This window comes from Microcaecilia unicolor, chromosome 2 (genome assembly GCF_901765095.1).
Source record: "Microcaecilia unicolor chromosome 2, aMicUni1.1, whole genome shotgun sequence".
NCBI classification, from domain to species: domain Eukaryota; kingdom Metazoa; phylum Chordata; class Amphibia; order Gymnophiona; family Siphonopidae; genus Microcaecilia; species Microcaecilia unicolor.
Window position 1 is genome coordinate 203,879,116 of NC_044032.1, and position 12,234 is coordinate 203,891,349.

Below are 12,234 nucleotides of genomic sequence, written 5' to 3' on the forward strand. Positions count from 1 at the left end.
CAGGAAGAGTTATGAAATGAGAGGAAAGGTAACAAATTTGCTTATGTTGGGAACCCTAGTAAAGGAGCTGTTTTAAATCGCTTTTTTTTTCCCAGAAGAACTCATTTAGAGTCTGTGCCTGAGAGTCCGATGTGTGCGAGTTGTCGTATGGTGGTGGTGTTTTGTAAAGCACCTTCCCTACCTTTGGGAGGTCTTGCTTCCTCAGGTCCCACCAGCATTCTGGGGCCTGCATCTGTCTGAGACCACCTTCCCACAAATCAAGCAAATAAAAACCATACTTGGATTGCAATTGAGCTTCTCACTCTTGGCAGTCCGTTTCTCATTTCCATAGTGTTTTTCGTAACGATTAGATAGTCTTAACCTTCATTTATATCTGTCATTGCAGAGACTCTTGTGGAATCAGTCTTGCGCCAGTAATACCAGTGGATCATTTCCCGTAAGATACCTGTATTCCAGGGTTTCCTGCTCTGGGCATAGAGTCTCAGCCCACAGCATTTTCTCTTGATCTCATGCTCACAGGGGCCATACGACTTTTGGTTTGGTTTGGTCTCAGATGTTGCTTGTTTTGCCACAAATCCATACCACTGATAGCTCAGTGAAGCCGCAGCTGAACTGTAGCAAGATGGGGGGAGGGAGGTGGGAATCTACTACATTCTGGCTCCCATGGCTACAGATTTGAAAATCCAGGGCTTAAACAAGAGAGAGAAGTTCAGCAGTCTGAATTCTGGGATAAAGGAGACATGATGAGAATGACTCCATGAAAGCTGGCATTGGTCTCTTCAGTTGCTAGCCAATACACATTGGAAACCAACAAAGGGAATTACAGATAAGGCATTTTTTTGTCAACCCAATTCTGCTGCAAGTGATAGAAACATCTAATCAAAAATAGTGATAAGGCCATTAAACATTTTTGAGTGGGGATTTGGGTGCCATTAGCCTATAAACAAGAGCAGCTCAACCACAAAAGCAGGGAATGCAAGGAAGAGGTGTGTATTTATATACATAGAGAAGAGTACTGGGCAAAGTGCTGAGTCTTGCAGTACTGAAAGAGGAAATTGGGGCTGGAACCTGTACACCAAAAAAAAAAAAAATATGAGACGAGGGCCAGGCCAAGGCCAACAAAATGTGAAGAACAGGAGAAAGAGCAGAAAGAACAAACAGTAGAAACAGATAATGGACAGTAAGTATAAAAGAACAATTTCAGCGTATTAACTGGATTTAAGCAAAGGCTAATAGACACTAGGGAGATTGAAATGAGAAGAACCTGTGGAAAGTAGGAGCATGCACTCTGCTACAGGAGTTTTGAGAGAGAGAAGAGCAGAAAGAACAAACAGGAAGAGATAATGGACAGTAAGTATAAAAGCACAATCTCAGTGTATTAACTAGATTTAAATGAAGGCTAATGGACACTAGGGAGATAGAAATGAGAAGAACCTGTGGAAAATAGGAGCAGGCAGTCTGCTACAGGAGTTTTGAGAGAGAGAAGAGCAGGGGAATGGTCTCATTAACAGAAAGCAGAAGGAGTAAGCAAAGTGATTTTTAAGCAGCGGTGACTCAGTGGAAAATCCATATACCGTATATTGGACACATGGTAACACACAGTGTGGTTTTTTTTCTAGCAAAAAAGGTGCTGGTACTCAAATGCTAGGCCACCCTTCAGGAGTGGGGTGATCACTGAGGGACCCACCCCATACTAGCCAGGCCCCCTGCAACCAGTCACAGAATCTATGACAAGACAGAATTGGTGTGTACAGCCTGAGCTCTATTATTAAACTTGGGTTCCATGGGTCGATTTTTATTGTAAAAGGTGCCGGTACTCAGTTACCCCCAAGTACCCCCCTCAAAAAAAGCCCTGGTAACACATACCCCAAAAGGGTTAAATTAGCACAAGTAAAAACATTTGAGCAGTAACGCCCATCACCAAGCCATAGAGGGAAAAGCAAATGACCGAATCAAGAAGACTGGATACAGAACAATGAGAAGGAAGCTAAGATAAGATACCCTGGAGGAAAGGAGAAACAGGGGTGATATGATACAGACGTTCAAATATTTGAAAGGTATTAATCCGCAAACGAGCCTTTTCTGGAGATACGAAGGTGGTAGAACGAGAGGACATGAAATGAGATTGAAGGGGGGAGACTCAAGAAAAATGTCAGGAAGTATTTCTTCACGGAGAGAGTGGTGGATGCTTGGAATGCCCTCCCGCGGGAGGTGGTGGAGAGGAAAACGGTAACGGAATTCAAACATGCATGGGATAAACATAAAGAATCCTGTTCAGAAGGAAAGGATCCTCAGGAGCTTAACCGAGATTAGATAGCAGAGCCGGTAGTGGGAGGCGGGGATAGTGCGGGGCAGACTTATACGGTCTGTGCCAGAGCCAGTGGTGGGAGGCGGGACTGGAGGTTGGGAGGCGGGGATAGTGCTGGGCAGACTTATACGGTCTGTGCCAGAGCCGGTGGTGGGAGGCGGGGATAGTGCTGGGCAGACTTATACGGTCTATGCCAGAGCCGGTGGTTGGGAGGTGGGGCTAGTGCTGGGCAGACTTATACGGTCTATGCCAGAGCCGGTGGTTGGGAGGCGGGGCTAGTGCTGGGCAGACTTATACGGTCTGTGCCCTGAAGAGCACAGGTACAAATCAAAGTAGGGTATACACAAAAGTAGCACACATGAGTTGTCTTGTTGGGCAGATTGGATGGACCGTGCAGGTCTTTTTCTGCCGTCATCTACTATGTTACTATGTAAGATGGGAACAACAGTGGAACGAGAGAAGAGAGATTATGAAATTGTATAAAATGAAATAAATGTGTTCTGTTAACTGTGCAATAGCTAAATGAGCTGTGCAGAATAAAGGGCTGAAGCCATAACTTGTCCTGCTAACACGCTTCATTCAGTGGTCTTCAGATGCATAGCCCAGCTGTATATTGGAGTGGGTTTCCAGTGCATTGAGCTGTAACTTTTTTTTTTTTTTTGTCTGAGATGAGCACCATACCCCATCCTCTCCCTTGGTCATTCTCAGCCACTATCTCTGGACCTAGAACATTCATCCACTACCTCCTTAAATCTTAATCCTTGATGAGGAAAGTGAACCAAAGGTAGCTGTTGACACACACTGCAACAGGCATCAGTATGTAGGTGAGCTGAAGCCGGCCACTAAGAATCACAGGTGGAGAATAACTAAACAGATTGGGTGTGGCCTGTAATTGTGCTACATTGTTAAAACTAGGGCTTGTTACGTGGTGACACTGGCCAGTCTAGAATCTTTAATGCTGTCAGTGGTGGAGGATTCTTGTTTAGAAGCTGCAGTAGTAGACGGTCATCCGACTTCTGGCCACTCTGTTTTGATGAGGAAAGCAGCAGACCTAAGATAGAGCTAGGCTTGAACCGTTATGGAATGATTTTGGTATTCCTGCTTTCAACCACTGGCCTTTCTCTCTTTGGCTGCTGACTTGATTGAAGGAGGCAGATGCCCAAACAACCCAGTGCTTGGAAAGTGAATGAGGCAGAAGTGTGGTATAGACTATGCCAGGCCTCACACGGTTCAACAATGTTATTCTGAAGTACTTCTTGAATTATCAATACATAACATATGCCAAAGGGGAAAGGGAAGACCCATGTAAAATATCAAAATCAAGCCCAGAATATGCTCACAACTCTCAAATGGCTTGATCCTTGGAGCCACAGAGTATGTTTTCACCAGTTAAACAGTGCATGCTGCATATTTTGTTTTTGCCACAAAATATTCATATAACTCCTCTTTTATAAACCGATAAAACAGGATGTCCTGAGACTTCTACATTTTGTGGAGAGAGACGTTTCAGTAACAATAGCAACTAAACAGCAACTTCCAGTTGTTCATATAATAAAACACATTTTGTTTTGGCATTAGGGAACAGTTTACTTACCAGGAACATAACTGTCCAGATGAAATCGGGAATTGTTGATGGCCCTTGGAAAGAAAGAAAAGTAACTTTTGTCCTAAGCAAATAAGAGACTGTTTTCTTTGTTGGATTTAGCACATGACATTTCAGTGGTATGTCAGGGCAAGTTATATTCACGTACAGTAGTATTTCCCTGTCCCCAGGGGGCTTACAATCCAAGTTCGTATCTGAGACGGTGGAGGTTAAGTGACAAGGTCATGAGCATCAGTACGTGAAGCAGGATGTGAGCCCTGGCTTTCCTGGTTCTTCGCCTACTGCTCAAACCGCTGGGCTGCTGCTCTACTGTAATATTCGGCCCTTGGATAATGGCTAAAAATTGTGCACTCTGAGGTGCAGCAGATGCAAAGGAAGAGGACATGTTCATCTTCCAGCTTAGAGGTTCTCTTTAGTGTGCTGGACTGTGTACTTTGATGCACATTTACATGCAGAGTTGAGACCCGTGGACTCTGGAAAGGTAATATTGAATGCTTCTGGAAGTGCCTGCTTTGTACAGAGAGAACACAGGGAAAAGGTTGGGAGACAGTGCAAGAGACATCTCTTCTCCCCAGTGTGGCTAGAGCTTGATTCACTGTTTTTATGAATATTTTATTATATTAAAGTAAGAGAGATGACTTTTGCTCATTTTTATAGCAAGAGGCTGTTGATTGAGCTGCCTGCTTTGTGTGTGTGATTGTCAAATACAAGAAACCAGTGTTGCTTGGTTTCACCTTGCTGAATGCTTCCTTCCGTCTCCTCTTGTCCAAAAGTGGCTGATTTTGAGAGTGCAGGATGGTGACGCCTTTTCAAATCTTTTCCCGGGGAAATTTTTTCATGTCAGCAGTGATCACCTTTGCTTACTGTTTGCATAGAACTGCACAGAGGATCACTCTGTGCAAGATGACTGTATTGACTACTTTATAGCTACAATTTTAAAAGACCAATGCATGGTGCAGTTTTTGCATAGACCTTGCTTTCTCTGGCTGGCTAACTTTTGCTAAAGTGCATCTGTATCTCACAAACGTTTCTGCTTTCCCATTTGCATTTTTTTTGTTCATCTGTTCCCTGTTCCCTCTTTTTAGATGGTTCCTAGCTATGCTGGTCTCTACACTGTGTAGCATTGTCATCTGGTGGATTGTTTGTGGCTCCCCCCTGCCCATCCTGCTATTCTGTCTAGATGGTTTAAGAAAGTAGTAACCATCCAGGACCATGACAGATAGCCACTGTAAGTGTCCCATTCCATTTCTCTAAAGTGCCTCACTTCTGTGTCTGGTGTGTTTCCGAAGCTGCATGTCTTTGCTTCCTCTGGTTTTGCTGTTTTCAAGGGACTTGGTTTAATTTTCTTTTGGAAATTGTGCTGTTGATTTCCCTTTTCTCCAACCCCCCCAGATCCCACTGTCCTTCGATCCTGTTGAAATCTGCAGAAGATGTATTTAATTTTCACATATTGTTAGGGCTGTGGTTTTTTTTTTCCTCTTTCCTTTTTTTTTTGTAAGTTCTTTGCCCATCCTGATAAATAGGGGAAAATGTAGTAAAATGGTGTATCAGTCTAAATCTCTTGTAACGTGTGTGATGTTTTCATATTTCAAAAAGGTTTGAAAGCATGTTGTGCCTTCTGTTATTTTTTTTTTTCATTTGAGCATCTGGACAAATGCCTTTTAATTTCATTGTATTTTATTTTTTTATTTCTTTTTTTACTTTTACTGTGTATTGACTGGGAAATCACTGGAACTTGTAAATGCCAGTGTAAAACCACTGGATACCAGGTGCCTGGTGTCCCAGTCAGATATTAATATCTTCAGTATCAAAAGAATTAAGTGATGCCTGCAGGAGCGAAGAGCAACGTAAGAAAGGACGTGTTGTAGGTTCATAATTTTCTGTACGAAAGGGAGAGTCTCCACTGGCTTTCACCCTGCTTGGCATCTTACATCACCAGGGACAGAACCATGGGCTGGATAAGGCAGCCAACCATCTAGCCCTTAACCCAGTGCCAGAACTCTTAGGACCACATGTCATCACTATGTTGGGAGCTGGAGATCATAACTCACGAGTGAACTGAGTTGTGTGGTAAGCATATGCAAATCTATTAAGAAATTGGAGAGAAAAGTGAAGCAGCTGTCATTGATAGATGGTCTGAGACGAGTGAGAAGCTTGTTGGTAGAAGGAGGCTGATATTGGTCAAGAGCAGACGTCATTGATTGAGAATGAGCAAAGTGACAGAACTCTTCGTATGAGAGAGAAAACATTTTGTGAAAAATAACACTGTTTGGTGACAGATGAGCAAGCACCACACTGTCGTCTTTCAGGATAGGTGAAGTGTGGTTCTGAAATCCTAACAACCCCTTTGAAGTTGTTACTTTGGAACAGTGAAGCCAAACATTTGTTCTAAGGGTTGTGAAGGCGGCATGGCCCCTTTAAACCTTTTTAAGGAGCTCTGTCATCGAGTAAGCATGGAGTATGCTGACCGAGCAGACCATGGACGCAGCCCGCGGCTGGAAGCAGTGTGTAAAAGGTTGCCTGTGTGCTTGTTCTCCGCATGGTCCACCCCACCTCATCCTTTTCTCCTCTGACCCAACCCTACCCCATGACACCGAGACGCTGTGCTCTCTGCCCTTCTGTGTGACCATGAAGAGTCTATCCCTGCCTGTACCGCTGATGCCTTTGACATCTCTTGCCAACCACGCCCCTCTTTTGTCCTTTGCTGACACCTGCTAGTATCTTCTCTGTTCCCACTGTGTTTTATCTCCCTCCTCTGCTATGGCCCTCCCCCATCCCTACTTAAAAACTTACAGCTTCCCCTCTTCGTGTCTGCTGTCCCCTAGGAGAAGGTGGCTGAGCAGCATTGTGTGAAGGAGCCATGGCCTTCACGAGTGGGAAGTAGGGTAGGAGAGTAATTGCTGCAAGCGAAATAGGAGTGTCACGAGCACAGAGCAGAGGGGGTGATAAAGGAGAGGAGATCATTAGTACTGATATGGGGGAATAGTAAGGATGAGTATGATTTTTCACTCTCATTGTCTGTGAATAGGGATGGAGGAGGACCACTGACGGTAACTGGGGTGGGGGGGGGGGGGGGGGTAGGGAAGAAAGAGAAGCTCTCCTACCTTCAGAACCGTAAATGTCCAGCCTTTAAGGTGAGTGCTTCTACCACTTGCTTATGAACCCCCCCCCCCCCCCCCACCCCTTTTTTTTTTTTTTAAATTTGTTCTTTCACACTTACGGAAATTTTACTCTGCTACTTTTTTAGGGCTGCAGAACAATGCAAAAAGGGTAGTAACATTTTGATTACTTGATCATTGCAGCAATGATCGATGTGTTTGCCTCCATAAAGCTTTCTCGTGTTCACACAGTAAGCCTTCTGCATCAGTGAGCATTGCAGAGACGTGGTGTTGGGATTCAGCTCATAGACATGTCATTACTCCCCCCACCCCTTTTTCTTTTTCTTGCCTATGTTACTGCAGTTCTAGGAGGTCATCCAATCATTCTAGATCTAAACCAGCAAGGATGCATATGGAAGATGGATTTGCATCAAGTTTCTAGATAATTATCCTGTAGTTTAGGTTTCCTTCATTCTCTCACCGCTAAGCTGGCTGCTGCTATCAGTTTCGGAGGAGACTGAGAGCAGCTAATACACCACCTGCTCTGCTAGGGAGAAGGAATAATACGGGGCTCATTTTCTAAAGAGAAAAACATTTAAAAAGTAGCATAAAACAGCGTTTGGACATTTTGCTTGCCAAAACATTCAAATAGCTATTTTCAAAATCTATTTTGCAGACCTTTATCTATGCAGTTTGGCTGCAGTGCCTCTAAATCACAAAGGGAGGGCGGGATTAGGTCGTTCCTAACACTTGGACGATTTTCTGTCATTATAGAACAAAACAAAAATGCGCTCAGGACTAAAACTAAGATGTTTTGAGCTAGACCTGTTTTAATAACAAGCCACAAAAAAAGTGCCCTAAATGACCAGATGACCACTGGAAGGATTACGACATGACCCCCCCCCCCCTTACTCCGCCAGTGGTCACTAACCCCCTCCAACCCTCCAAAGATGTGAAAGAAGCATTACATACCAGCCTCTATGACAGCCTTAGATGTTCTAGCCAGTCCTATTAGAGCAGCAAGCAAGTCCCAGGAGTAGCCTAGTGGTCAGTGCAGTGCACTGTGGAGAAGGGGGGACCCAGGCCCATAATCCACTCTAACTGTTGTGATGGAAAGTGTGGTCACCCCCCAAAACCTACCAAAAAATTACCCTACCCACATATAGGTGACACCTGCAGCCGTAAGAGCTATTGTAGAGAATATAGGAGGGATTTTTTTTTTAGTGGGTTTTGGAGGGCTCACTCTACAATGGAAGGGAGCAACAGATGTGTACCTGGGAGCTTTTATGTGAAGTCCACTGCAGTGCCCCCTAGGGTGCCCCACTGCTCTGCTGGGATGTCTGTGTGGCCAGTCTACTAAAAATGCTGGTTCTTTCTACATCCTAAGGGCTTGATTTTTGTGCGTTTTTCACTTGGATTTATTTTATTTCCAAAAAATGGACCAAAAAGATAAATGCATAGAGCACAAATACATCTAGCAAGTGGCCATTAAAAAAAAAAAGAACCATAAGACCTTTTGCAGTTTTGAAAATCACTAAATTCACCACTTGGATTCTGGATATTTTGAACAAAAATGCCCAAAGTTGGACTTAGACATCATATTAAAAATGCCCCTCCACATCATACATATCTCCTTCATAGTAAGGAAATGGAGATGAAACCTTTTGGCATTCTGAAGTAATCCTTGAAATGTTCTAGAGTACTTCACAATGAAACAAACATAATTTTATTGCAAACATTGCCTGGAAGGAAACGCACTATAAGTAAAGGTAAAAGCAGGGAAGGGGATCATAAACAGAAGTAGAAAGCACTCATGGAATTAATTGCTGTTATACAAAGTTAATCATCTCCTTAATTCATAAAAAATGTTTGTATATATATATTTTTTTAATGGCTTAATGCCATTAAGCATTTTAGAAGGGTTTAAAGAACCTTCATATTCTGTGTGCGCTATACAGTATCTTCAAAAGTATGCCTGGTAGATCGCAATTCCCTCAGCAAGAACAGAATTACTAGTACTATATGCTAAAAAAAGAGAGGAAAAAACCTCTTAAATTTTTGGTATGCCAGTGTGTGTCCCATATTTAATGTTCTGAGGATGTTCAATTCCCAGTTGCCAGTTCAGGATTTGCCGGGCTTTGGTGGCAGGAGCTGCTGCTCTTACAGCTTATTGGCTTTGTCATAGAGCACTCCTAGCTGAAGGAAAAGGAGGAGGAGGAGGAAACTGAAGCACTTTCTGCCTGTGGCTTTTTTCTGACCAGCTCACACTTCTGCTTTTGCCACAGCAGAACACCATTTTTCCCCTTGAGAGGGAAAGGGAGGAAGTGGAACACTACAACAAGGAAAACGATTAAAGGGCAGAAGGAGAAACAGAATTGGGAGCAATAGATAAAGATGGTAGGGGGACTGGGGGAGTAGTAGCGCTATAGAAATGATAAGTAGTAGTAGTAGGACTAGGAAGGTGCAGTGGTTCTGTACAGGGGAAGGTTAACGTAAGTAGACCCCAAGGTAGGTAAAAATTTCCCTGTGGAAGGTGAGGAGGGAGAGAAAGTAGCACATTGCTATGCATTTACTTGAACATACGCGGCTAGATTCTGTACATGGCGCCTGAAAATTCTGCGCAGAAAAAAATTATGTCTAGGTATATTTTGTAACGTACGTCTCTAAGTTTTATAGAATAAGCTTACATTTCCGTGCGGTATATAGAAAACTCCAAGTGCCTCTGCACACGACCAAATGTAGTCGTGGCCATTTACGCCAAATTTACGCCTAAATTAGGCGCAGAGCGGGTGTATTCTTTAATGTAGATAGATTTTAGAAATGCCCACGCGCCACCCATGGTCATACCCCCTTTTCAACTATGTGACTTAGAATTTAAGCACACCACATTACAGAATACACTTATCGAGTTGTTCTTGTAAATCTTAATGCCAGTTAGTGCTGATAGTTGCCTGTTAAAATCCAATTATAACAGCACTGATTAGCTAGTTAACCAATTAAGTTACACGCATTGTTTATAGAATACGCTTCGATTTCCGTGTGGAAACTAAGGCACTATATAGAATTCTGGGGGTAGTGCCAGAACTTGACACTTGTGGACCAATGAGCCTTGTGTATAGTCAAGTGCAACCAAGGAGGAGTTTGCACTGTTTCCCTCGCCTTACCTTTTTTTAGTGGCATGTAAAGCGCATCAGTGCTGGTTTCTGGCACTAGCTTGTCCTAGAAAACACAGATGCTATTGTATTTCCTGTTTGCGCTGCTCTGTGTCTACAAAGCATTAATTTTAAAATTTATTTTGAGTAGCAAATACAGATCTTAACTTGCATTCCCTAATGTTTCTGTATCTTGAAAAAAGGCTCTTAAAAATAGTAAAAGGAAGGTTCGAAAATAGGACACACCAGCCAGAAATCTTCCCAGAGCAAGCTACTCTTGCCAAGCTCTAGGAATTCACCGGTCTTGTGGTTGTGGCGTATCCACTTCCTGTTTTGGTGCTAAGAGGCCTCCTTACATGCTGTACCTTTTTCAGTGCATCATAGGACCAGACTACAAATAGCAGTAACAGGAATTCAAATATAACCAAATACTGAGTTATCCAGGTAAAAGGGCTATTTGAAAATAGCCCACCTTTTACTAGTCTAAGAATAGTGGGTTTACCATGCTTTTAGGTGGGTAGATACGAGCCTGTCCAAGTGCATGCATAGATCATAGGAGTAGACTAAACATGTATGTGCTTTTTCCCAACCAAAAGTAGCCTGTAGAAAATAGTGTAAAGCACATGCACACATTGTATGCAAACTTAAAGAGGGAGATTTTTCTTTGAACTTCACAGAAAGCATGCATACTAAAAGTTGCTATGCACTTGACACCTTTGTCAGAAGAGCAGTGAGCTTTGATAAGGTAATATAATATTACATGCCAGTTGGAAAAGGGTGGTGTGTGGCTTATTTTTCTGATCTGCTATTCTGAAAGCAGCCTTAGCCAATAGATCAACTTGGGGGAATTGGCCAGGACTATTGTAACTAAGAGTAGTGTTCATGGGACATTTTGGTAGGGATGTGCATAGGCAAAAGAAAAGAGAGAAAATAATATTTACAGATTTTTTACAAGTTTTTTGGGCATTTTTTCAACTTCACAGATTTGATTTATTAACACACGGGGTTTTTTCAGGTTTTTTTTAACGCATGCAAGTTGATTGTACTGGTTTCTTGAATTTAGCTAATGTCTTTCACAGTAGTAGCTCAAAATGAGTTACAGGTACTGTATTTCTCTATCCTCAGAAGGCTCATAATCTAAGGGATCCTTATACTAAGGTGCACTAACAGATTTAGCGCGCTTTAAACGATCACACGCTAAATGCTAAAAGCCCATTTTATGCCTATGAGCTCCTTAGCATTAACGTGCGCTAATCTTTAGCGCACTTTAGTAAATGGACCCTTAAGTTTGTACCTGATGCAATGGAGGGTGACCTGACTTAATGTCCCAAAGAGCAAGTGGATTTGAACCCTGGCTTCCCTGGTTCTCAGCTCTGCTCTGATCACTAGGCAGCTACCTTACTAATTTGTAGGCTTATATGTACTAAGGGCCCAATATTCAGACAATGCTGAGCCGCTAAATTTGTGCCCTATTTTCAGGCAGACTTAGGAGCATAAGTTTTCAGCTGAAAATTCATTTTAATTTAGGAGCTTAAAAGTTATGCTTATAAATTTAGACCTGCCATTCATTTGCCTAGATTTGAGCCTAGTCTGAAAATCAGTGCTAAACTAACATTTCCCCCCACCTTAAATCTGTCCTGTTACCTCTCACTTTTATGCTCCTAAATTTAGGGGCTTAGTGAAATTTTGAGAAACTGATACATTCAGCACTAATAAATTTTCAGAGGAACCAATTTATGAGCAAAGCTGTCAAAGTTGGGAGCATAAATCCTTTGAATATCGGGCCCTAAGTTTTTAAAGGGGCACACATCACTAGCTGTTTGAAGGTAACACTGCCCATGTCCTATTTACAATATGCTGAAAAGGGAGACTATTATTGACCCTATACAAACAGGATACTGTGACTCCAAGGATGATAATTTTTTTAATGTACTGATGCACTTAATAGTGGCATATCCAAATAGATTTTTGTACATCATTCATTTTTAGCTTCTGAATGACTTGATGCAAATTAATTAAAAAAATATATGTTTTTTTTCTGAAACTAACCAGAAGGGGAATTCTGAGAAAGAG

The 12,234-nt window shown here is 42.5% G+C and overlaps 1 protein-coding gene across 7 annotated transcripts in view; it reads left to right on the forward strand.

Annotated features, from left to right (window-relative positions):
• The window catches only part of CDC14B (cell division cycle 14B), a 150,228-nt gene that overhangs the window by 122,144 nt on the left and 15,850 nt on the right, over positions 1-12,234 (forward strand). Inside the window, exon 13 of one of the 7 annotated variants that reach the window (XM_030193636.1) lies at positions 4,997-5,139. The exons of the other annotated variants lie outside the window; for them this stretch is intronic. Within the exon in view, the coding sequence (XP_030049496.1) occupies positions 4,997-5,108 (112 nt within the window). The 3' untranslated portion in view covers positions 5,109-5,139. The remainder of the gene's footprint in view (positions 1-4,996; positions 5,140-12,234) is intronic. 7 annotated transcript variants of the gene reach the window in all.